Source organism: Pinus tabuliformis, chromosome 9 (genome assembly GCF_031772625.1).
Source record: "Pinus tabuliformis cultivar Carrire ecotype Pingquan chromosome 9, CPIR1, whole genome shotgun sequence".
In the NCBI taxonomy this organism is placed as follows: domain Eukaryota; kingdom Viridiplantae; phylum Streptophyta; class Pinopsida; order Pinales; family Pinaceae; genus Pinus; species Pinus tabuliformis.
The window spans coordinates 1,225,047,861-1,225,075,480 of NC_142307.1; the positions used below are offsets into that span (position 1 = coordinate 1,225,047,861).

General features: G+C 37.2%; 1 protein-coding gene across 1 annotated transcript in view; it reads left to right on the forward strand.

Moving 5' to 3' along the window:
• RUS5 (root UVB sensitive protein (Protein of unknown function, DUF647)) overlaps positions 1-27,620 on the forward strand; it is a 236,285-nt gene that overhangs the window by 85,178 nt on the left and 123,487 nt on the right. The window contains exons 5-7 of the mRNA XM_089443645.1: positions 21,720-21,766; positions 21,856-21,934; positions 22,048-22,120. Coding sequence (XP_089299771.1) covers positions 21,720-21,766; positions 21,856-21,934; positions 22,048-22,120 — 199 coding nt within the window. The remainder of the gene's footprint in view (positions 1-21,719; positions 21,767-21,855; positions 21,935-22,047; positions 22,121-27,620) is intronic.

Sequence of the window (27,620 nt, forward strand, 5' to 3'; positions counted from 1 at the left end):
AACTCTAGGTCAATTAATTATGCCAAAGCATCTATAATGTTTTGTTGTTTTTAATGATTGGATGACTAGTGAAATTTTTTATAAACAGGTGCTTCAAACTTAGATAGATTTCCAAACAAAATAAAAGGTGTTAAAATTTGGGTACCAGAGGACAAGTGGTTCCCTAAGGCTTTGATCTTTGGCCTAGAGAAAAGTGTCCAAAATTTATTTTTTACTTTTCTCCTAAAGTGACTTTGTAAGTGGTAAAGTTACATTCTAATTTAAATGTGACTTTATTAAAGTTAATGAAGAATTAGAAAGTGAAAAAGTGACTGGAAATAAAAGGCTAAGTGGGTCTTTATTTAAGTGGGTGAGTTAAAAAATAGAAAGTGAGAATTAAATGCACATTTATTCTCATCCTTAGATCTAAATGAATTTCAACCATTAGATCTTAGGGTAACACAAAAGGTCATTTAGAGAATAAAATGAGAAGAGAAGAGGAAAAGATCAATTCATTCTTTCATGAGCATTTGAGAGAAAGAGAAGAGAGCAAGGAGAAAATTTCTAAGCAGTGAGGAAGTGAAGGAGAGCAACAAGAATACATTTCAGCAAATCTGGACAACAACATTTATTGGCACGCATCTCAAGGCAAAACTGTACAGCAGGAGAAAGGCACAAAATCGAGGAAGAGGGATAGCACAGGAATTGAGGAAGAGGGACAACAACAAGGGCATGAATTTTGAGGCATATTTGGGCACGAATTTTGAAGTAGTTGTACTGCTGAAATCCGTACAAGTTCTGGGCACATTTTTCGAGGCAGGTCGTACAACATTTAATGTTGTTTTATTGCTGTAAAAATTTCTGTTTTGGCTATTTGCTGATTGGCACGATTTTCGAGGTGGAGTTCAAGCACGAAAATCGAGATAAGTTGTAAGTTGTGGTTGTTGGAATTTTTATTGCGTATTTTAGTTTCTCTATAAAAGCAATTTCAGAAATAAGGAAGAGCTCTCAAACTAGTTTTCCCCAAGAGTTGTAGGGGTTTTTCTAGGGTCACATTGACCAAAAATCACTGTGTTATTTTCTGTATGTGGCTGTCATAATTTTGCTGTGTTTTATTTATGCAATTTCAGCAGTTGTGAAATCTCTAAATTTGTGTTTTCAGAAAAATATTGTCATTTTCAGATTTTAAATTTTTTATCATGCTTGGATTTAAAACTAAATGCATGGAGTGATAAGGAAAACTGATAACCGGGGCGGGGGTTGAAATTTCTTCAAAAGGCTATTCTTTAACTACACATAGTTATTTTGATTTTAATGGGGTGGAAAAGTAGAGCTTGGAGAAGTATAATTGATTTAATATTCAAACTGAATACTTAACCAGTTATAAGAAGAAATTAAGAAAACAATGTTTACTTATTTAACAAAATATAATTAAATTATTACGGAGGTCTGATGTAATTTATTTATAAAGAGGAACTTACAATAACAAATAGTTATGTAAATTATTCTCTTATTTAAATTACAACTTCACAGAGGATCCAAAATGAGACTGAAACTCAGTTAAATTTTGAATCGGATAACTGCAAAAGACTTAATTTATATGAAGAAAACATAATGAATAAACAAGATGAAACACAACTCACTGAGAAACATACCATATGAGGTAAATCCAGAATCTTTTATTATTCCAAAAATATTGCTCCAACTTAGTACAAATTTGCTTGATAGCTTGTTCAAGGGTTCAACCCATAATAACTCAAAGGAGGAGTTATTTATACAAAATTTGCAAAAGATCTACAATCTGTTTGGAATGGCATACCAAAATAGTACAAAATTACAAAAATAGAACAATATAATAGGAACCGAGAAATTGCTGAAGAGGTGGCTCTATCCTTTGGGAATTTGTTGATGATCTGGTTTGAAAATACTGATGAGATGTCATGCTGTTAGAATGAGAAATTACTAAATTGTTTCACACAATTGATCCCATCTTTCTTCACTTGGGATTTGCACATTCACCATCTTTCTAAATGTTTCATCCACCTCTGTGTACCTCTCGAAATTGGGCTTGGTGAGAAATAAATTTTTAATTTCATGCATGATGGTTAAATCGAACTCCAAGGCTTCCAGAAAGCCTTCCCTGTTATCTGTCCTTTGACTCTTGCAAATTTGGTTATGTCCACTGCAATAGTATACAATTCCTTGCAATAATCTTCTAATTTAATCAATTTATTCACTCCTACCAATCTTGGCAGTCCTTTCTGATTTAAGACATTAAACTTTGAATGAAATCTTTTGACAAAAATATCCAAGGTTTGACATTTAGTTTCTAATTGATTGATCAAATTCCTCTTTTGTAATACCTTCTTAATTTCTAAGATGGTAGCTGTTATGTCAGAAATGTTTATTTCTTCTAGTTCTTCTCTGCTTTTTGAATTTAATACTTTGATCATATTTGTGGCTTCTGTTGGCTTGGTCTTCAAGGCTGCTTTCTGTTCTTCTATCACCGCTCTGCACCTGGTAATGAGTTCTTGCTCCTAAAAAATAATTTGTATGGATGGCCATACATCTGTCATGGATTGGCTGATTTTTGTCCAGATATTTTCCTTGGCATGGGCCAAAGTATATGCCATTAGGGACTCACTCTCCAATTTTTGAATCTTAAGTTCCAATTGGTGGGACTTTTGCATCTCCTGCACATACAAAGTGTCATTCTTGATTTTATGCAACTCTAGACTTTGGAATTTCTGCAGTAATTTCTCGTTTTCCTGTTTTTGTATGGCCAATTCTTGTGATAATCTGGCTGGATCAGCTACTGTTGATGTAGACTCAATGGCTGTTGATGATGAACTAGGCTTTGTGCCTGCAACTGCTATTGGGACTACTGTGATTGGAACCATGGCAAGTTGTGCTGCTTCCTTCTCTTTTAATAACTCTTCAATCTGCTCTTCCATTTTCTTCAACTGTATATTCTGCTCAATGATAAGCTTGAGCATATCCTCCTTTTGCTGTTCATTCTCTGCTATATCCTTTGTTAGAGGATCCTCTGTTGAAGGCAGCTTCAACTGTTTCTTCAATGCAGCAATGTCTGCATCTTTCTTTTTGAGGAGTAGCTCTGCAACTTTTACATCTTTGGGATCATATCCCACTTTAATTACAAAATACTCCAATGATTTTATTCTGTTGTCTTTGGCTAAAGAAGAAATATTTTCTAACTTAAGCTGACACTGAACATTAGATAGAGCAGTCCTAAGTTTAGAAAGAGGCATAGTTGTAGTTATCTTAGTAGAAAACAACATCTCACCAGTTTGTCTGTGCATATCCATCTAGTTAATTGGATGAATTTGACTGGTATCAAATGAAAACACAGTCTTTTTATAATCTGATAGTGATTTAGGAAATGGAATTTGGGCTTGTAAGAATGCCATTTGTATTTTGCCTTTCTCACTGTCAAAAGCAGAAAGAAGCCTATGCTGGGAAGTTGAAGTTTGTTTCCAGAATTGGTTGTACACATTGGACTTTAAAGTCTCATTTTTTTGTTTGATCTCAAGGAACCTTGAAAATATATTTTCATCATCTGAAGAACTAGCTCCTGTGGACTGAATAATTTCTAGAGGCTCTCTAGCAGATGAAGTTGTGGGAGGAGTGGTTGAAGCACTAACTCCTGCTGATGTAGACACTTCTGGATCTCCAAGATCAATTATCACTGGTTGAGTTTCTTCTGTTGATGTGACCAGACCAACCTTTGGCTTCTTTTGTTGAAAAATGAATCCTTTCATAATATCTTCAGTAGATGAAGTCTCCTCTCTTAGCCTTTTCTGTTGCTTGCTCTGAGCAACTGGAGTTTGTTCAGTGGGGGTAGATACAACCTGTTCATCTGCCTCTTGAAGTGTCCCATCAACCCATTGTTCTTGATTCATGAATTTTTCTATTTTTGGCCTTGGAGTATGATTATAAGGAGTCATCTTGAAATTAACTCTCAAAGCAGAAATAATGCCAAAAGGATCATAGGACCAGGTGAAGCTGGGCTGGAAATTCATCTTCCTTAACAATGTATCTGCCTCAACACCAACTGATCTGGTGTTGCAAATAAATGATCCAATCTGTGCTTTAATCTTGAATTGAGACTTTCTTTTGCCTGACACAAAGTGTAGGTCATCCATGTGGATCATCTGCCTAATATATTCCAGAGAAAAGATTCTCATAGGAACATATTTGGGCAGCTTATATGGTGCAAGCTCACAACCATATACTCTTATCTCAGTATAGTTCTAGTATAAATACCAGTCACCAGTTTTGGTCTGCTCACTTAAGTGTAAAATCCTTTTAATTTCATCTCCAATCCTTGGCTCTGTCTGACTGTTGAGGAGTTGTGCCACTGGATGTATGAATGTATCTACAAATTCTGAAAATAAAGAGGTGGTAGAAGTTGTCCTGACTATTTCTATCCAGTGAATCACTGATTGATTCACTCCTTGTTCATCCTACTTGCTGAGTTTGATAGGCAAAAGATCACCCTGCTGAAAAAGAAACATGTGAACAATTACAGAACTGTAACTGAACACTCCTTGTACAGTCATGAATTGTTCATGTATATTATCAGCCAATAATTGGCTGTAATTATACATGAATGATGGTTGCTGATCTTTGTTAAAAATGAAAAGGAAACCAAGGATAGTCTCATCAATAGACTGGTCATCTGGATACCCTAATAAATAGGAAAGCAAAGAAATGCAATGCCTGGAGGCTTCAGGAAACATGGAAGATGAGTAGGGTGGATTTCTTTTGGGCAATTCTGCATCCTCAGGTAAAAAGATTTCAAAAATTTTGGCTCTCTATGGAAAGATTAACTTATGGTACAGATCCATAAGTGCTGCTGGTGAAAAATGACTGAGAGAGTCAAATTGAGGGATTAGGAGCATTTGGTTTATGGTCTCAGTAGAGATGGTGATCAAAATGCCTCGATTTTGAGCCATGACTGCTCTTTTTACAGGGTCATATTTGGCTTGACACTAGGTAATGAGGTCAAGGAACTCATGTGTTGTTGGGAAACTAAAGAAAGGTAATAGGGGTTCCCAAAATCTGATTGGGTCTTGCTTGTCAAGGTAATTTTGTTTGAGCCATAAGTGCAGTTCATAGAAATCGAACTCACACTTGGCTTCTGCAATTTTGAAGAGTGAGTCTACAAGAGGGACATGGTCAAGGTCAAGCTGGGTTGGAGTTGCAGTGCTTTTCTCTGCACTCTGCTTTTTAGCTTTCCCTATAGGGGCCATGTTGGCAGACAGGAGGAAGAGCGATTCTGGTAACAAACTGAGTGAATAGGAAAAGGTCCTGCAGAAACTGTTTACCTGCAAATAATAGAAAAGAGTCAGAGGAAAGTGACAAAGAGGCGGGTATAGTTTTATTTATAACATGCTGGGAAGGGCTAACGGTTTTATTCATGACCGTAGCTGCTTTAATGCATAGGAGCGGAGCTACAACGGGTGAATATAATGGGTATGACAACAGGGCAGTGAGCATGTGAGGTGGCAATAGATAGGATGAATAGGCAACGGGTATGTGAGGTGGCGGCTTTGGATTGGTTGAAGGATAACGGTTAAGGCGCGGGATGGAAGAGCCGTTGGCGGAGGGAAACCACGAGCAGTTTGCGGGGGGTAGCGAGTGGTTTACGGTTTTGAGCCGGGGGGGGTGGGTGGGTGGCGGGTGGTTTACGGTTTTGAGCAGGGGGGGTGCAGAGTAATAAGGTGTTGCCACGTAGGGTTGGGGTGTCCGCCATTAAACCCGCTTTGCGGACCCCCCCATCGTATTAACAAGAAATAGCCGAGGGGGGTGCGAAGTCTCTCCTTGCCGTTGATCTGGGCGGGGAGTAGATCAGTTGTTAAATGATGCGCTCCATTTATTGGAAGCTGACAAGATGTTTTGTCGTTTATTGACTTTGGCCTATTCATACATATATGCGCTATATAAGATAAAATTTAATGTCAAAGGTTTATAACCAAAAATTTATCCCGATTAAGGAAATTAATCATTAATTAACAATATTTTAACATTTCTAATGTGGTGCATTTAAATAAGCAACCCTTGCATTTATTTTTTATTTGAAATTGAAGCCCTCGTTTTCTTTTTGCTTCCCTAACATTTTATTTTTCTTTTGCCTTCTTTCTTTAGGGCAACTAACTCCTAACATTTTATTGATATGGATACATATAAAAATATGAAATGGTCCTAACATTTTGTTTTTCTTTCTTTTTCATCCATATCCTAACTTAACATTTTGAATTTATTTTTCACTAATATATTAACTTATCAAAACCAAATAATGTTACAACATCGGCTCCAGTTGGGGACTGCTTCCCCCTATGGGATGCGGAGAACAAGCAGACCCAAGTGCCTTCTCCTTGGGCTATGGAGTCTTTGCTGAAACAACTACATACTTGCAATTTTCTCAAAATAAAATGAACTCTCCGGGTATTCACAGATGATGAATGGATGGATGAAAATATAATACTAGATATATTGTTTCAAGTATTTCCCATTGACTAGCGATGAGGAATACTCTCCTTTGAAATTCTGTAGGATGAATGTATTATTCCCTTTGACTTCTGCAATGCTAAATGGACCAAACCAAAGGTTGTCAAATTTTGCATGCTTGCCTTTATCCTCCCTCCTTGTATTCCATCTAAACACTAGGTCACCTTTCTTGAAATTCCTTTCTCTGGCATTTCTGTCAAACAACTCCTCCATCTTATTTTTGATATTTCCTTAGCTTGTACTGAATTTCATCCCTGTCCACATTTAACTCAATGATTTGATTAATCCTTCTTGAGAAATCATCTTTTTCCTCATAATTGGTAAAGCCAAATGAGTAGGAAAAATTGCTTCCTTACCATAAACTAATTGGAAAGGAGACTTTCCTATGGATCTCTTAGGAGAAACTCTGTTTGCCCAAATAACATGGATGAGGTGACTGTCCCAACTCTTTTGATGGTCTTCAAGAGTCTTCTTAATGACCTTAACTAAGCTCCTGTTGGAGGACTCTACTAGATCATTACCTTGTGGATAATATGGTGTAGAATGATGTAGAAAATTGAATACTTTTGACAAAACTCAATCATTTTAATACTGCTAAAAGTTGTTGCATTGTCTGTAACAATTTTTTGAGGACATCCAAATCTTGATAAAATATTTTCCTCAAGGAATTTAATTATAACAATATCAGTTGCATTTTTAACAGGTATTGCCTTTACCCATTTGGTAAAATAGTCTATAGCAGTTAGAATCCATCTATGTTGATTACTTGATTGTGGGTGAATCTCTCCTATGAAGTCTAACCCCCATTGTAGAAAAGGTGCCTGAACCAATACTAGAACAAGAGGAAGTGTTGACAACTTCTGTTTCCTTGCAAATATTTGACATTGTGTGCAATTCCTAACTCTTGCTCAAACTTCTTTAGACAGTGTGTGTCAATAGAAACCCACCTTTAAAATTTTGTAAGTTGTTGCTCTCCAGGCATAGTGTCCACCACAAAACCTAGCATGGAGCTGATCTATAATTCCCTCTGTTTCATTTTCAGTCAGACAAAGAAGAAGTATATTGAGAGGATCCTACAGTATAGATTACCATTGATAATACAATGTTTTACTGCTTTAAGCTTCAAGGCTTTACACTGCTTCAAGTCTAGTTTAGCTGGACATTGAAATTTTTTAAGAAACTGCACAATGTTAGAATACCAATCAGAGAGTAGATATTTCTGATCTATATGAATGACAATGGTTTGTTCTGAAGAAGGAGGTTCTTGTGGATTCTCTTCTAAATTTTGAGAAGGTTCTTGTGGATTCTCCCCTTCTGCATTTAAGGAAGGTTATTGTGGATTCTCCCCTTGTGCAATTTGGGAAGGTTCTTGTGGATTCTTCTCGGATTGCAGTTCATAAATAAAATTTATCCCCAATACTTTGCAATTGGATTCAACCAACAATTTGGCCAAACCTTGACCTTTTACTAGCTTTGTGGTTTTAATCTCAATATCAAATTCAAGAATTTTATCAGTATCAGGTTGGGTCAAAACAATTTTGACAGCATGATTAGGGACATAGGTTGTGATGTGTGAATGCAAGACATAGGTTCTAAAGGCTTTGAGGGCTTGGATTAAGGCATAAGCTTGTTTTTCAATAATGTCATACCTAAGCTCAGCATCCCTCATGACTTTAGAAAATAAGGCTATGGACTAGTCATCACCATTTGTATTCTTCTATAAAAGTACAACTACTAAGGTTGTCTCTGATGCAAAAGAAAATATGCTAAAAGGAGAGGAGTAATCAGGACTGGCTAATGTAGGGGCCTCAAATATAGCCTTTTTGATCTGATCAAAAGCATATCTGGCAGAAACTGTCCATTTCACTTCATTGTTTTTTTTAACATATCAGTTATATCTTTGACTATCTCTGCATAATTAGGGATAAATCTTCTGAGAAAATTAATTTTCCCAAGGAAGGTTTGTATCTCCTTCTTGTTTCTAGGTAGAGATAGAGTTTGAATAGTTGAAACTCTCTTTGGATCAATGATAACTCCCTCCTTGGAGATAATATGCCCTAGTAATTTCCCTTCCTTTACATCAAATAGAGATTTCTTTGGATTTATGGATATGCCATATTTTTTGCACCTGCCAAAAACCTCACTCAGGTGTTTTGAATGATTTTCATCAGAATCAGAGAAAATATTTAAAACATTTAGAAAAATGAAAGTAAATTCAGATGTCTTACCAACAAATGCTAAATCCATGGCTCTCTGAAAAGTGGCTCCAACGTTTGTCAATCCAAATGGCATCTTAGCATACATGAATGTACCCCAGGTAGTAGTAAAAGCAGTTTTATCTTGGTCAACTTGACTTACCATAATTTGGTTGTAACCGAAAAATCCATCTAGCATAGAAATCCTATTTGCACTTGAAACTTTCTGAAGTAGATGGTCCATATTGGGCAATGGGTAGTTATCTTTTAAAGATGATTTATTCAGATTTCGGAAGTCTACACATAACCTAATTTCACCATTTTTCTTTCTGACAGGAATTAGGTTAGCTACCCAGTCAGATACCTCAGAGGGACTATGATATGATCATCAAGCAACTTTTTAAGTTCTTTCTCAGTGGTTGGAAGAAGTATTGGATTGATTCTTCTTAATTTTTGTTGGAAGGGTTTTGCTTCTGTTTTCAAAGGAATCTTATGCTCAATTAAATATGTATCATAAGTTTTTAATTCATTATAAGACCAGGCAAAAACATCTTTGTAATTTTTAAGAAGATTCAAGTATTTGTTTTTAACATCCAAAGGCAAAGATGATGACAATTTAACATTTTTCACTTCATCTAAAGTCCCAATATTGCACTCTTCGATTTCTTCTTCAGGTGAATTAGACAAGGGGTTTTTGGAGACATCATTATTATCAAATAGATTTTCCAATGGAACTAATCCTTTGGGAATAAAATTATTAGATAATTGAATGATATCATGATCAAGAATTTTAGGACTGAATGAAGTTTCTGGGCTCTGTTGATTTGATTCTTGAACATCTTTTTGATCTTCTTCAATTTGCATATTTGAGAATTCATCAATGACTTGAAGAAAAGATTTTAATTGTTCATCATCCTCAAAAATCTGCCAGTGTTTAAGGTTATCAGGAATTGATGGTCTGTACTTGACTTGAATCTGATATTCTAACAATATTGGCTCAGGGATTTTGAAAGAGCTTGCTGAAACAACAAGTGAATCAACATGCATATTCTCATCTCTGGGTATAGCAGTTATGTTAAATCCTTGGAAGAAATTTTCAATTGTATCCCAAACTTCATTTCTATAAGATCTGAGTCTTGGGTGCTTTGTTTGACACAAGTTCCTAACCTGCTTCACTATTAGCTCAGAATCAGAAAAGACACTCAAGTTTTGAACCTTTAAACTCTTAGCTAGTTCAAGACCAAGAAGAAAAGCTTCATACTTAGCCACATTATTGGTGACTTCAAATTCAAGTTTACATGACTGAGTAATATTTTCTTTATTTGGTGAGATTAAAACAATGCCTACTCCTGCTCCTTCCTTTGAGTAAGAGCCATCAAAATAAAGTTTCTAGATGTCTGATTTTACAATTTTAGGTTTTGAAACTGTATTTTCGATAGCAAGTTGAGTGTTTGATGAATTTTGCAATGATAACTGAAAGCAACCAAAATCCTGATCTACTGCATAGATGGGGTGATTTTTTGCTTGATCAGACCTGCAAATAGTATGGAGGAATCTGACTTCCCTATATAACCTTAAATGTTCACCTCCATAGACTAGAATAGTGGCAAAAGACATGTCCATCTGAAGTGATCCTCCAAGTTTAGCACAACATGATCTAGATAGAAGCATGCCAAACTTGGCAGGAATATCAGTGACAACTATGTCTAAAACTATACTCTTAACAGGTATTTGGGCTAGGGTGACAACTAGGTCTTTGATTAATCCTAGGCATGGTACTTTCTTTGAATCAAAGGTGTAGAGGTCATGATAGGAATGAGTAACTTCTAACTGAAGTTGGTCCATAATTATCTTTGGCATAAGGTTATGAGAAGCACCAGAGTCCAACATGCAATTATACAAGAGAAAATCATGGACCTTTAAAGTTACATAAAAGGGTGGAACAATCTCATCAATCATATCAGAACTGGGGCCAAAAACTACTAATGGTTTTTCATCTTGTAGACTGATAATATCTCCCTCAGCATCTACACTAGAGGACTGTATCCATTTAGACACTTGATTTTTATAACCAGGGTTTTTGGAAAGTTCAACTAAAGGGATAGGAATCTTGACTCTTTCCAATTCTTTCTCAATATTAGAAGTTGTCAAAATGGTTTTATCAGATGAAAAAGTTTCAGTAGATGACTTTGCAATTTGAGGTGTTGAAGTTTGTGTTTGAATAGATTTTGTTGCAGGTTCAATTATAGTTGTAAATTTAGGAGGTCTACCTGGGCCTGATCTGGGTCTTAGATCATACCTCTTATTTAATTTTGCAATCAAAAATTCAGAGAATGCTTGATATTTGGAAAGTTGAGTATCTCCTTGTTCTTGTTCAAAAGACTGAGAGGAAGATGTAGGTACTATTTCCAGTTGTACTGCTGAAGAATCAAGATTATTGATATCTTCAGTAATTAAAGGACCTACATCCTGAGGTTGTTGATCATCAATCAACAATGGTGGTTGAATGTTTTGATCAGAACTTAGTCTCTAGAGGATCTGCATTTGAGGAGCTCTTCGAAATTGAGTTTGAGCTTGTGACCTAACAATTGTTTGTTGAGTTGCTTCCTTTGAGAGACCTAGAAAGGCTTGCGCTAGACCTAAGGTTTTATGAATGATCTTGAGAATAAATACTTCCAAGGTACTCACTAAGTCAAGGCAAGGGAGGAGAAAGGGCTTCTTATGATTTATTCCATTGAATACTATGCTCATACAACTCTCAAAGAAGTCCTTAAGGTGAGAGAGAAAGACCCAGGTTTTCACTCTTAAAGTAGCACCTAGGGCAAGAAATTTTATGGATGAAACTCGGGCAGATGCCCATCAAAATTGGAGCATAGGTAGCCTAGACCCTGAGCTTGATGTTTGAACCCTAATTCCTGAAAAATCACCTCCTAAAATTTCGCTACAAGCCCTAGATTTCTGCCCTACCTTTAGGGGCCCAAAATTTAGGAGGAGGGAATATGGAGAAAGAGGACTTTGATCATCAAAATCCCTTGACTAGTGCCTTGTCCTTTGGGCTATGGAGTCCTAGATGCGTTAGATTGGCCAAATTTGTCCTCAAGGAGGTCAAAAGTTGATTCCCTAGCTACCAACCTTCAACAATTACCTACTATTAGAATATGGAGTTTCATGAAGAAAAATAACATTTCATCACTAGGAACATTCATTGCATGTTATATCATGAGTAACATATGCAAGAGCCAACCAAATAACTTTCAAAAATTTCTTCAACAAAATTAGGGCACAATAACATTTACATTAGTTGCAACAATTACATACATTAGACATTTTCAAGAGAAAGATTTCATCAACAAAAGAACTTACAAGATAATCATGCAATATATCCATCCATATTCAAGAAGTAGCTCTAAGACAAGATAAAAAATCAGCTCCAAATATCATATTGCATCCAAGATACTCCAATAGTTTCCAAGGAAAAAGTGCGAGTTTTTTTATAGGAGAAGAATCCCAATGATGATGATGATCAAATACAAATGAGGCTTAGTTCTATTTATATGAGCCTCTCTAAATCGAATTAGCCTAATTAGCCCCCAAAATATTAAAATAATGAGCAAGAAACAAGCCTTGGTCACAAGCCGACCAAGTAGCTTTCATAAATTTTGATTTAGCCATCCAATTGCTAGCCGAGTTGATGACATCATGCTGATGTAGGGCCGTTGGAGGGCCACGTTGAGTCCTCTAAGTGCCAAGATGTGAGAGAGGGCTCCATAAAATATGAACTAGGGGATGGCCCCTAATCCTCCATGCAAGTCATCATGTGGGGCCCCAAAGTGGTGTTGGGGCATAAATGTTGGTCTCATTGGCCTTTTGACGATAGAGAAGCCTATATATTGCTCCAAATGATGGCTCTGACAATGGCGTTTGCCCTCCCATGTCTCAAGGGCGAGACAAACCTCCTTTGGGCCTTGGATCAATAACCATAATTATGCTAAGCCGACCGGGGCACACTGGTCCAAGTGCATCATCTCACGAATAACATGGGGCGATGAGCAGACTATTGAGGGTGGTGAAGGTGCCCATGGCATGAAATGATGCTCTAACACATAATGGAGTCCCATGGCCCTCAATGCATCCCCTAGGAGTGTCAATGTGATTCTCTGGTGGGCTTGGGACTCAATTAAGTTGCCCAGTCCATGATGAAACTATCTACCAATTACATAAAAGATCCAATGTGCTTCCTCTTCATCAAGTACAATAATTCATTAGTGCATCTAAGTGAACCAAGATTGTTAATCAAGGGCACTTGAGACTTCATAATGGGCTTCCCTTCAAAATTTGGGGCTTTAAGCTTGTAATAGTGTTACCTCCCCAGGAGTGGTTAATAAACAACCCTATTAGGTGTTCCCAGCCCCTAAGGGGAAGGACAGGTCCAAGGTACATCCTTCAATTGATAGGGGTCATGTGAATAATGATGAGATGAATAGGGACACAGGGGTCTCAAAGCCAAATGCCATGGCTTCAAGGATGGTAATGATTAGGGATGTCCACATAATTGGGTGTATAGATATAGGAGGGAGCAATCGTGGATACACGAGTTGCATCGAACTTTGTTTTTGTTGGAATTTCTAAGTCTATTCGTTAGAAATCCTTAATGTACTTTTTTGATTTATTTCTGCCTACTTGTGTTGATTAATTAACTAGTTATTTACCATGTAAATACTGAAAATAAATACAAGTACATGCTCAACACATTACAGATCATCAATTGAAGGAAACAAAACAAGCACACAAGTGACATCGTTGTTTTTGGACCAATGTCCTCGGAAAAACCCAATGTGGGAAAACCGGTGCAACTATCTGAGGGTTTTAATTATTAAGCAGTTTCAGAATACAATCTGGGTGCCAAAACCAACTCACCCAACAGAGAATAATCTCGGCTGTAGTACCTCTCAGTCAGAGACAGATATTCTGGCTGAAACCCTGGATAAACACTCCAACAACTCCCAGCTCCAATCTGCCCCACTGAAATCTCCCAGCATCAACCTCTAGGGTGTGCGTCAGCCTCTCCGACCCAACGTCAGCTTGGCTAGCCCTGCGTCAACCTCTGGAGGCTCTGCGTCAGCCTCTAGAACCTCTGCGTCACCCACGCTGGCTCTCTTTGGCACTGTGCAGCTCCTGGCTGCCTTTGTGTGGTCTCTAGCTAGCACTGCGTCAACCCTCTCCCGGCTTCTGCGCTGATGCCCCCGATACCCTCTCTGCCTCTCTGCGTCTGTATTCACTGCCCCTCAACGACAACTCTGATCACTCCTTTGATTTCCTTAGCAAGCCCAGCCCCAGAAAATCGAATTCTTGATCAACTCGGTGTGTTCTCCAAGTGACCCTCAAGCCTCCTCTTATACTTTTCTCATTGACAATTCAACGGCTGAGATTAAGTCCCTAATCAAGGGCTAAGATTAGATCTGGCTTGATCCATGACTTTTGGACCATTCTAACTCAGTTTTATATTAATTCACCTTAATATTTTATTTTCCCCAAGTTTAGACTTAGGGACTCCATTAAAAATATTAATTATTTTAATGTCTCCCAAACTGTTTAGAATCTGCCCAAACCATTTTTGGGTATTGGAGATCTCATGTGCTTTAGCCTCTCCACCAATTTTCGCGGCTAGAGCACATCCGATGCTACCCCAAATCAACAATTTTTCCACCCTTCATTATTTACTTTTTTCATTTTTATGGTTTTTATTTGTATTACTACTCGGGGCTCCAGGAAATAAGAGCATGTTGTGAGAGGTCTGCAATAACTATTACCGTCTTAAGGTGGGATAGTTCATCGCCCACCAAGGGTTGGGACGTGCATGGGTTCCTTAATGATGTGTGGGGCACTCAAGGGCCCTAGGAACCGGGGTGATGACCATGATGAAGGGGTAGAGCTCATGTTTTGCTTTTGCTGACATGCTATATTGAATGTCTCATCCATCTTTTGCATTTTATGATGTTCTTTTCTTTTGTTTCTTTCTTGTGGCCATGATATGATTTTAATGTTATTTTAGTTGCATCAACCTCTAGGGCAACAGTTCCAGGCCTGACCCAAACATGTGGACAAGGGGAGGGGGCATACCGGTGCCTTGTGGACCCATAGAGAGAAGGTGATGAAATATGGTTTTTAATATGTGGAGGGGACTGAAAAGTGTGATATGGGAAAACAAGATCGCGCTACCAAAATCGGGGTTTCCCAAGTAGTGTCTTTCCTAAATCCATAAGCCAATAGGAGAGATCCCACGAGACAAAAATTGAGGATCAACCCCCCAATTTAAGGTGAGGGAACAAAACTATAGTGAAAACCCTTCCTTTTTCCAAGTCACCCAATAATCCATGCCTAATTTTCCCAAGGAAAAACAAGCATAAGCACCCGATTGCACAATGAAAATCATTCCTTTAGGGTCGGAATGCCCACCTTCAAACATATGCTCTCGACAAATGGGCAAGGGGAGATATGACTAGTTCAAGGAGCAGAGATCATATGGCACAATAAATTGGCTACACTGGTGGCTATCAGGGGTTGCTGGCTACTGGCTGAAGAGATATCTAGGAGAAAAAATATCCTATGGGGTCACCCACTTTGGGTGGGTAACATGACCATCGAGATCATTTTGAATTGGGAACCGTGTACTACCATGGGAAATGTGAAAGTTGTCAGACATGAGACTGCCATGCATGAGAGCTATCTAAGAGATACCGCACCAAAGCCAAGGCCACCTATAGATTCTGTAAAACATAACAATGTGGTAAAGACATAGGTGCACCTTGATGCAGGATGGACTGGCCCATACACCAATGATCATCCTTGCAAAAGCAAGCTCCCATAAAACCATGAATTCTGAAGTAAGGACACCTAAGATTTTCCATCTTATATAGGATGAGATGTACTCAAAGTGAACAACAAGGGACCTACAAGGGACCGACCATGGTATGAACAAGACAATAAGATACAAGCCAGTGTTGCGGGGGAGCGCCTCCCCCCGATCCCACTCCCAATCCGCGCTCTGGGCGGGAGCGACTCGGGAGCGGGTTGGGAGCGCGCTCCCGAAATCGCTTCTGAAAAGGGAGTGATTTCAGGAGCGCGCTCCCTAAAAAAAAACAGTCCTTGCCTTTTCGGGAGCGTTTTACCTTTTTTGCAATGATGTTCCAAATGCAATTTTTTTTCAAAGAAAAAATAAGTTTTTAGTGGGGCAGCTTAATGATGAAATCTATGGCCCTGGTATCGATATGCAATTCATGGTAATGTTAAATTCTTAAAGTAAAAGTGACATTCTCCTTAATCTTCATTTTCATCCTTTTATTTAAACTTTTAATATTACCATGAAATGATTAAGGATGTTTGAGAGTGGTTCCGACCTCATTGGATTTCATATTCAAAAAGTAGAATTTTAGATTTCATTCAAAATCCAGTAGACTTATCAGTTTTTCAGGATTTTAGGATTGTAATGTTTCCATTGAATTTTGTCGTGTATTAAGGTATGGAACTCGTATTTAATCAAGAGCACCAATCCCTCTATGTACCTTGATGTTAGTGACATTGGCTATCGAACTCCTCTATCATGACCCTCCTAAAAATGTACGCATCACTCAAACAAAATCTTGACTTGACATGCTATGCTTTTTCTATCTTATGTTAATGCTTAGAGGGTGATATTAATGACAAAGATCCCTATACAGATACAAAGGTAATGACAAAGATACCTCCAGATATTAATGCTTAGAGGGTGATATTAATGATAAAGATCCTAATTTTCCAACAAAACTAAAAAATTAGACATTTCTCGTGGTGGCAAGAGGCCCAAGCACAAGCAATAGATAATAGATTTACTTGTCTTTTCTAGTTTCTAGTAGTTTTTATAACTATTGACTCTTTCATATTTATTATGATATATTTTTAAACAATATATGACAGTTTAAGTTTGAAGTTGGCAATTATAACTTATTAGTAATGAATTATGAATATGATGCTTCATGAAAGTTGAAAGTTGTTTCATTTCATTTTATAACATTTCATTTCGTGTTCGATATTATTTGTTGTAATGGTTACACTTAGCTTACAATTACAACTTTGGTGATCAATGATGATAAATGTTATATATTGAATTTTGAAAGCTTGAAACTTTAAGATTGATGAATCATGAGACTCAATATGTTGTATGTCACTATGTTACTAACTTGTGGACGTGGTTGATGAAGATTATAACTTCTAGATGATTGTTGTTATATGGTTCAATCTATGTTTTTTTATATCTAATTCATCATTCTACATCTTTTTGTTGACATATATGTATTAAAATATAAAAATATAAATAATATATATATTATATGAAAAACGCTCTGGGATTCGCTCCCAAACTGGGAGCTTCTGAAAATGTCGCTCCCGCACCCGTTTTCGCTCCCACTCTCCGCTTTTGCTTCCACTTCCAACACTGATACAAACTCAAGAACAAGACATAGGCTAGGATGTAGAATGCAAAACCTCACATGGTTGTTACGATGCTTTGACTTGTGACCTTGGATTCCCAAGTTTTTTGATTTTCATTGCTGCATTATAATAATAAAACTATCATCTGCTACACTGGTTTTCTCACATTGGGCTTTTCTAGGGACATTTGTCCAAAAATAATTGTCAAATTTTGTGTGCGCTCTTTTGTCGCACAGATTGTCACGACAACGCTCAAACGGGGGGTTGTCACCCTGATCCCCAATCTCTCTATTTAAGTCGTCTCCCGAGGCTAAGGGGGGTAGACCCTATGGGATGAATGAAGACCAACTGTGGACCAGTTGGGTTGGGAGACACAGCAAGGCGATTTAGCACTTGATTGATTTTAGAAATTAATAGACCAGTGCCTTATGGAGTTAATGATTAAATGATTATTTGTTAGATGTTGCAGTAATATGAACTTTGTAAAACAATCACTTATCATCAAATAACCCAAGCAATGCAAGATATTCGATAAACACACAATGCTTTAACAATATTCCAGCAATTAAAATTCAAAAGATTAAATGCTTTAAATAACCACGCAATTTTAAATGCTAACCAGTTATCACTTTCATATAGCTAATCTCCAAATGAACATTTGAGCACGTTTAACCACATAAAAATGATAAATATTAATCCCACATCAAAAATCTATTAGCCTTAGCGAAATATACCAAAATTTGGAAACGTGACAAAATATGCTAAGACTAAATGCGATACAAAAATAATTCAATTTTATTTTATTTTTTTATTTTTTTATATTTTAATGAAACTGAATATATCTAATCTAAAACTAAAGCCTAAGTTAAATGAACTCAAAAAAAATCTAATTATAAAACTAACACCTTATCATATAAAAAATGAAAATCGATTTTTTTTTTTTTTTTCTTCTGTTAATTTAAATTTTTTTATTTTATTATTATTATTATTATATTTTTTTGTTTTTTTTTTACTTTTATTAAAGTTAAAACAAACAAAATCTAAAACTAATTTTTTTTAAACCTAAACTAAATAAAAGAAGGAAATAAACTAAGATATAACTGGGATATAACTAAAACTAAACTAAAAAAAAATACGAAACTATATGCTAACTTAATAAATCAAACGTAACCTAATTATCCTCACTTATAAGGCATGAAGCAAAGAAAGTCGAAGTGTGTTGCTGCAGGTTGTGACGGTGGCAGCAAAGAGGAACTCACACGTTTCTTTTTTTTTGTTTTTTGCAGGTGATGAGGATTGAGACTGCGTGGATGAAGAACGTGGCTGCAGGTTAGGCGCAAGTCCAGGGCTGCCTGGAGATAAACAACAAATGGAGCTAGGGTCGTGAAGAAAGAGCTGGAACGATGGACGTTTGTAGGTTTGGAACGAAGAATGGCAGCGATGGTGGATGAAACGCAGAGCTGGAGAGGCGAGGGTTTGGTGATGGGAATAGCGTGAGAGGTGAGGGAGAGGCTGAGCGTTAGGAGCGTGGGGAGAACACTGATTTGCAGTTGGGATGAAGGCAAGAAAATACAACGTGATGGATTTGGATGTACGTGGGAAAAAATGCTGTTACTGCAGGCAGAATGGAGAGTTGTGAATGCAGTTTGCAGGTTTGATGGACAGCGGGCATGAGGATGCGCGACGGATAGGATTTGAGAGCTGCGAGGTGTTTGAATCTTAACGCATTTGATGGTTTAATTTCAATGCAGGTTAGATGGCGGCAGCAAGGAGCAGCTACACCAGGATGGCTGCATGGAAGTTTAGGAGGCTTGGTTGACGACAAGGTTTCGAATGACAGCGTGGGAAGTTGATGGACATGGAAAGGCAGCGATGAGAGGTCGAAGCTGCAGCTGTGGATTTTCAGTGCTAATGCGAGAATGCTGGCTGCGTGATTGACGTGTTTTTCAGGTGCAGAGCAGTGATTGGGGGTGGCTACAGCAGCAAAGAAAAATTCCGAAGTCTGCTAGAATGATAAAAAACAATTTTGAAACCCTCAGAAAAATATCCCAAGTTCCAGAAAACGAATTTCACACTTGTATTTTGGATTTGTCAATGAAACCCCAGGCAACAGCAAACAGATGGCCTGGAAAACCTTGAACCTTTTCAAAAAAATTAATTTAGAGATCAGTTATTTCGGACTGAAAACCCCACGAAATTTGGTAGATTTGAAGTAAATATCCTTGCCAGAACTGATCTTGAGGCCAGATCTTACCCTCCAGGGCCTAGATCTTGGTTCGGACAAAAAGTTTTCTTCCAACTTGCAACCTGCAAAAACTGAACACCCAGAAATAAAATGTGCAAGAAACAAAACTAAAAACCCTAAAATCAGCTAAATAATTATAGTATTCACAGTTTAAAGGCTCTAAGTAGCAAGATTTGTCAGTAATCCACAATAATATTTTCAGAATTTCAGATTTACTATGAGATACTTCAGAAATCTCTCATGCATTCAAAAGATAAATTAAATGATAGACCCAGAATCGAAACTAGGTGGGCTCTTCAAGAAAATGCTTTACGGGAGTTGGCTGGTTCAGCCGAGAACTTCCCCAAATGCTCGCTTATCTTCACAATCTAGATTTCTTGCACAACTCACTTCAACTATCAATAAAGAGGGAAAAAACAGTACTAAAATCCAAATCCAATGGAGATACCTGCCATTATTTTCAGAAATTTTATTACCATTTAAACCCTAGTGAGTGAACAAGATACCTATGTTCAACATCACTCTTCAACAAGCTATTACCAATGGTTGAAATTAAATTTTTGTAGAAAAATGAAATAGCTTACAACATTTCAGGAGAGTAACACCAGCAAGATTTCAACCCCAAAGTCTTTCTTTATTGCACAAGAAAAAGATTACAAGAGAGCTTTCTTCAGCACAAGAATCAGTGATCGAATGATCTCAAATGACCCCTAGCGCCCTATTTAAAGGAAAAAATCGCAATGGCTAGTTCGAGTGATCTATGTCAAACTAATCTCGACCATCGATGAGGATCAAAATCCCTTTTAATCTCATCCGTCGAAATTTTAAATGCATTTTAATATATTAAAAAATTAAAACTTTGCATTTATTTTCCAAAACTTTAATTTTTTAAAATTTTAAAATTTTAATTTTTTTTTTATTATTTTTTTTTATTTAGTTATTTTTTAATTTTTCGATCCTCGAACTTAGCCCTTTGGAAAAATTACCTAGGACCTATGACTTAGGACTTAGGACTTATGAGGGGATTAAAACATTTTCTAACTCTCAAGACACTTTACATCATGACTTTTACAATTTTACATCTCAAGGGGGAAAACCCATTTGACATAGACCCTCATAGACTACCCAGTTCTGCGACACAAATATAATCTAGCAGATCAAGCAATTTGTAATAACCTAACCAAATAGTTAGGATTATTTCCAAATTACTTTTACATAGACTCAAAGCACACTAGGATTCCCCTAAGATTCTAATGACAAAATCCATTCCGGCTTTGCAGTAAGGCTGAAGGAAAACTCTGCTGATCATGGATCGGTGAGACTAAAAACCTTCTAGAACGTAGATTATCACTAGAAAATTAGGTTTGCCTAGGCAATTTACATACATGACTCAGATCTGCTAAGATTATTTACAAGTTACACATGCAAACTGGGTTTACAACATAACATGATCAGGTCGACGATGACTGTACAATGGCATGGACATGTCAATTAAGCGCTATCCCTTTTGCAAAAAAAGGGGGTGTACTGCTATGGGGAGTTGACACGTAGTGGTCAACACGCTCTATATTTCTTAGTTCCAACATTTTATTTTCTGCGTTGTTTTTATTTGTGAAGAATTGCGGAGTGATTTATTCGTTGTTTGCCGTAGCAAATAAACTGCATAATTAATCATTTAGAAGAATAAATTTCTAGTTGATGCATTTCAAGGAATTTTCACAACTACCTAGCTACCCAATTACACAAAATACATGTTTCACTATCTCATAAATCTCATCATACTTTACATCATTTTATACTACCCAAAGATGGTTAAGGTGATTTATACGCCTAATTAAATTGAACGCTAACATTTATCATTATGTTTTTGTCATAACATCTAACTAATGTGGTCACTTAATAGACAGGATTAATTCAACAATTAGTGTCTCAATAAATGTAGATCTAAGCACACTTATATTGATTTAACAATTTATAGAAAGGGCTCATGAATGTTACACAAATCAACCCACAAAGTAATTAAGTCCTGTAATTAATTCTACACAGCAACAACTTAAAATTTACAGCAACCTCATCACTTGTATTGAAAACATTAAGTTAGCATGGAACATATCATTGAATATCAAGGTTGAGTCCAGCAATAACATGATCCTTCAAATCCCTTTGGATTTCAGAGTCATTAAGGTTTTGGCCCTAGGGGTATTTATCTCCAATTAACGTTTGCATCTCTAGTTGTGGGCTTGTACATAAAATTTTTTCTAGGGTGCTTCTTATTGCTGAATGTTAATGAAATTGACTTGCAGATGGGTATCTAAGGATGGTGTTGGAGCTCTTGGTCGCTTACTGATTGGTTTGTAATTGACTACTGTTTAATATGTAGATAATTATTCTTGGTTTGTTTTGTGTATATAAATCATATATTATGCTTATATGCATTAGGTGGTCGGTTTGGTGGCCTTTTCGATGATGATCCAAAGCAATGGCGTATGTATGCAGATTTTATTGGAAGTGCAGGAAGGCTAGTTATATTTGATCCTTACTCTTAGGTCTATTGTACATTAGCGTTGTTGAATGCAAGTGATTGTGAATGTTATTTTCTTCTATGGTAGTAATTTAGTTGGCATCTTGCAGTGTTTTCGAGCTTGCAACACCGCTAGTTCCAGAATACTTCCTTCCCCTTGCCTCTCTTGGCAACCTTACAAAGGTAATGAAAGTATTGGTATATAACTTGGTTTTTCTTGAAAATGATGCTTTGAATTAAAAATATTGCATTTTATAAAGATATCATCAACTAGCTATTCCTGATGTATTTAAGGGGCACTGCACATTTTGCAGAAAACAAGAGACAAGCTCATACTTAAAAATTCGAAAACAGTACTTTGTAGAGTCAAAAAACTAAAACAAAGTCAACCATACTATAAACCAGATAGTGAACAAAATTGACCAAAATTGGGCTGAAGTCCCACTATTCCTATGTTGTAGGAAATGTCTGCTACAAGGGTGTACTGGGCTTGTTTTTGTACCAAAATGTGGAATACATGTGGTATGACCTTGAAACATGTTTCCAGCCATACAAATGCATCTCATGTGTGGAAAGCATGTTTCATATGGCCATGCTACCACTCAAAACTAGGTGTAAAACATCCCAAGCACAATTCATGAGAACCTAGAGGCAACTATTAGGCAAGCCATTTATTGTCACCTTGGTGGTCTTGCCCCACACTTCAGTCTAAGGAAAGGGTTCCTAGCTTGGGTGAGCATCCTTAAAGGATCAACTAAGCCCAATCATTGTATTAGTGGTGAAGACTTAGGCTTTAGTAAATTTAAATTTGCAAATTGCTTGAGTTTTATGAGCAAGTTTAAGTGTGATTTGCTTAAGAAGTGATTCAACTTAACCATGGACCATGAAATTAAGGTACACCAACGTAATTATTCCCGTGAGAGACGAAATGTTCAACCAATGGATATAGTCTATGGACACATAAAACAAGAGGATAAGCTCATACTTAAAAATTCTAAAACACTACTTTGTAGAGTCAAAAAACTAAAACAAAGTTGAACGTACTATAAACTAGATAGTGAACAAAATTGACCAAAATTTGGCTGAAGTCCCACTATTCCTATGTTGTAGGAAATGTTTGCTACTAGGGTGTATTGGGCTTGTTTTTGTACCAAAATGTGGAATACATGTGGTATGACCTTGAAACATGTTTCCAGCCATACAAATGCATCTCATGTGTGGAAAGCATGTTTCATATGGCCATGTTGTTGAAAAGTGTAACTAGGTCCGGTCTTCATAATGACATGTAATTATGATCTTTGTAATTGATGAAAATAAGAGAATAAAATTATTATTGTAAGACTTGCTTCATGGGTTTCATGAGCAAGGGATTTTATTTTAGATGGCTCCCATTGAGAGCTTTAGGATTTGTCATTAAAGTCAAAGAGTCAATGTCATGTATGAAGAGCTCTTCTTGAGCATGTGTCAATTGTATATGAGTCTATACAACCCTCCAACGACAAGCACAAAGTTCTCTCTTCATGTTAGCTTCAAGATAAGGTGACAAACTCATGTTAGCTTCCCATTATGGAGACACACCTATTCATAAGTACATGTTGGCATAATATGTTAGACAAACCATTATAAATAGAAACCTCAGCCCAATCCACAGAGACATAATTTTGGATATCTTTCTCTGAGTTTTTCGGGTGACAGAGACAAAATTTCACATTTCGGATGGATAGTGGAAGGGCACAGTTCGGATATCTCTGTGATTTCAAGTAGACAGTAGCAGGGATAAGTTCGATGCACTCATAGGAAGGAGAAGGGACTGCGAGGTTTTGTTTAGGGATGATCATAGTCAACAGTAGTTCGGATCTCTGTCTAAGTTCGGATGGATGTTACAGTGACAAGAAAAGGAACAAAAGTTGGAATTACAGTGACTAGGGTTTCTTATGTTTGGTGCTGCACAAGAGGAAGGTCACATGTGTGTGACAAGATATCATTGTTGTTACAAGGAAGAAGGTCCCTGTGGTGTCTCAAAGGGCAACAAATATGGTTCAACAATATGTCTTCAGAATTCGGTGTTACTGCTAGAGGAGAAGTTTGATATCCTTGTCAAACACAGTGATCACAATTAGGTGTCATCACATATGGTGTGAAATCTGAAGTAGAAGGAACCGAGAAAGAGTGAATGAGAAAATGGAAGAGGACTTGTGTCTTGGTCTTGGAGAGGCTACTAGGTCAAGGGTCTTGGTCTTGGTATTCGTCAATTGGAATCTTTTTAAGAAGAATTTGTGCGGGGTTTCCTCTCAAAGAGTGAGAGGTTTTGGCCCTGGTTGATAGCCTACATTCTGTGTCTCTTGTCTATTTATGTTCATGCATTGGTTACTGTTTGATGAAGAAGAACACTAATAAACTAAGAAGAAGAAGATCCGAATCTAAAGAAGTAAAATGCATTCACAGGCAGTGACTAGTTGAAGAGAAACCACCTAATGCTAATGACCTAGATTTCTCAACATGGTATCAGAGCTAAGGTGTCAAAGTCAAGGAAGGGCATCTAATCAAAGAGACACTCAAGGATTGAGTTTCAAGGAAGGCATCAAAGCAAATTGAAGGATCTACATTGAAGAATCAAACCCTAGATCAAAGAAGGAAGTCTACTTCAAAAGAAGTCTTGGGATCATCAAATAATCAAGGCCAAAGCCTTATTTCTACTCAAGGAAAATAGATCTACAAATCAAAGCAGCTAGAAGTCTACACTAGCAAAAGTGTTGGATCCTATAGTCATCATCAAAAGACCACAAAGACCCTCATCAAGTTATCTACAAAGCAAGGTAGCTTGAAGTACTTTAAAACGAAGATCACATCATCTTGAAGAAATTCGAAACCCTAGAAGCATTTCTGATTTGCCCTCATTCACTACCAAATAAGTCGAAGTATCTTGAAGGTAAGAAGGCATTATCATTGTCTTCAAAAGCTATAAGGCAAGCTCCGTATCATTGCAGCAGGATCCCCTCCTTATCCTTGAAGAAGATCATCTGAGGAAGCATCAAAACATCCTCATCAATCACCATCAACAAAGGAAGCTAGATCTAAAGGTGTTGACATCATAAAAGGAGCAATCTCCTTTATTGAAGAAGGGCTTTTCATTTGGAAGAAGATCATCCAAAAGGAGCACTAATACATCTTCTTCAACCACCATCAAAGTGATCAAGTTGAAGATTTCATCTTCACTTGTCAAGTAAGTATCTTTCATTCTATAATCAAATTTGGTAAAATGACTTTGTTTTGCAAGGAGATCTATAAGCTGGTTGGGTCATCGAAATTCCTTGCATGGAAAAGGAGGATAGACATAGTCCTTGAAGAAAGTGAAGTCATTGAACATATCAATGAAAAGGTCTCCTCTGAATACATGGAAAGGGATCAAAGGGCTCAAGGGATTCTTATGAAATTAGTCAAAGATCCCTCATCCCTATATAGAAGGATTGGAGACATCTAAGAGATATATGATAAACTGGTAGAACTATTCTCTGAAGATGCGATAAAGAAGGTCACATCACTTAGATCTGATCTACACAAAATTGAAGGTATCAAAGGATAAAGGGTTATCTTCATAAGATCTCAATTGCAAGATCTGGGAGAGATAGTCTCATTGTTCTAAATGCACTAACTGATGAACAAGGTAACAAATGTCAGTGAGGATAAGAAAGCTATTCAACAACGTGTAATTTCTATGCAAGATAGAAGAAGACAGGTTGAGGGAAAAAAGTATTTAGACATTCGCTGAAAGGAAATAGCTAAGGTTCAATGCTATGAGCATTATAGGAAAGATTGTCCTAAGCTTAAGAAAGGTAATAACAAGAAAGATAGAGAAGAAGTCCATTTCACCGAAGAAGTGGAGAAAGCTGAAAGAAGGAAGTCCAAGGAATAGGAAAAGCATTAGAAGTAAGAGCTCATGACATCACCATAGGAAACATGAAGGATGTCTGATAGTCAACTATGAAGGATATAGCTCTTAAGAACCTCATTGGAAACTAAAGGAAAGAAAGAAGTCATCCAGGACAAGGCTCATCATACATCAAAGGGTAACATCTACTGGATAGGGATATGCAAGATCCTCAAGATTCTCTGATGGAATCCTCATCGATGGGTTCACCGATCTAGAGAGAAAGCAAGTGTTTCATTAGGAACTCCAACTTGTGGAATTCATGGGATGATGGTATGATGACATAAGAGAGGAAGTAAATCAAGGGGTTGAAGCTCTTTTCAATCAAGGAAGCTGCTAAAAGAAGCCTAGATGGCTTAATGGTAAATGAGGTATGTACGCTTGTATTCAATATTATAAATTCATGTTGTATGGCTGCAGGTAACATGGAACACTGCTCGATCTTGAGAAGCATGATCAAAGGAAAGGAATCTCCTCCTATGAAATGTTGCGGGAAGGCATGGGTCACACTAGATGAAATCAACATAATATGTCCTCATATGAAGTATGAGGTTGTTGACTACAATTTAGGAACTCTGATTGGAAGCTCCTGGTAATGAAATGAAATGTGTGAAGAAATGAAGGAAGATATCGTGAGATGTGAAGTGACCTTAATGATCCTTTTCCTAGAAGGCGGGTAAACAATGGAGCTTACTTGCTCTTCAAGCAAGGTAGAAATATTTCTAGGATAAGAAGGGGAGGATTTGAGGGTTAGGTTAGAGGAATATGCCTTGTAAAGGAGTTTCCCAATTTTTAAATCCTTATTAAACTTGATTTCCCGAATGGTTCTTGAAGAATTGACTTTTCAAAGGTATGGGACTACACGGGACCAAGTGGACCCAACCTAGGTTAAGCAGAGAGAATTTAGCAACCAATGATGTTCTTAACCCAAACAAGGAAGGGGAAAGGATCAAAGCAATAATTTCCAATTAAAAGTGTCAAATTGATACTATGAGGTGCCAACATAGGGAATACCAGGGAAAAGTTTGATCTTAGAGCTAGGGCTTGGGTTATCACATAACTCCACTGTTAGGATGGCTTCAAATTTGGAGGAGGCCTTGAGGACACACCAATGCAGTAGAGGCTAGGAGATCGAACTTTTTCTATGGCTATTTCGCCAGGAAAATGATGCCCTAGGTGTCCCAACTTGGCTAGACCTATAAGAGAAAGGGAAGAGGTGGAGAAAATGTTTTGAGTGATCACCTATTGGTTGACTAGTGCCTAATCCCTTGGGGTGAATGGAGTCTAGGAGAATTATGAGAAAGGACTTCGTATTTTGGTCAAGGAGGCCTTAAGGACTACTTCGGTTGGCCTTTAGGGCAAGAATAAGTGACCTCAAAGCTTTTATACTTCGCTTTATAAAAAGAAATGACTTATCAAGATAAATTCATTGGTAGAATTATCCTTAGGAGATTTCATTCACATACATGGCCCATACATTGAGAGATGCTATATAGAAGCAATAATTCCACAATTTCGCAATTATGCAATGCAACGATTAGCCCTAGTGTAGCAAAAATCCCATTCAATGCACATGGCAAAAAGTAAAACAAGAATGGCATTAAATGTGTGTACTTACATCTAATAGAACATATCCAACCATCAACAATTTGACCATAAAGAAGCTCCAAGATAGAATACTCCAATCCAAACATCAAAATTCATCCATGCTCCAATCCATCCCCCCAAAAAAAGTGTGAAATTCTCTAAAGAGAA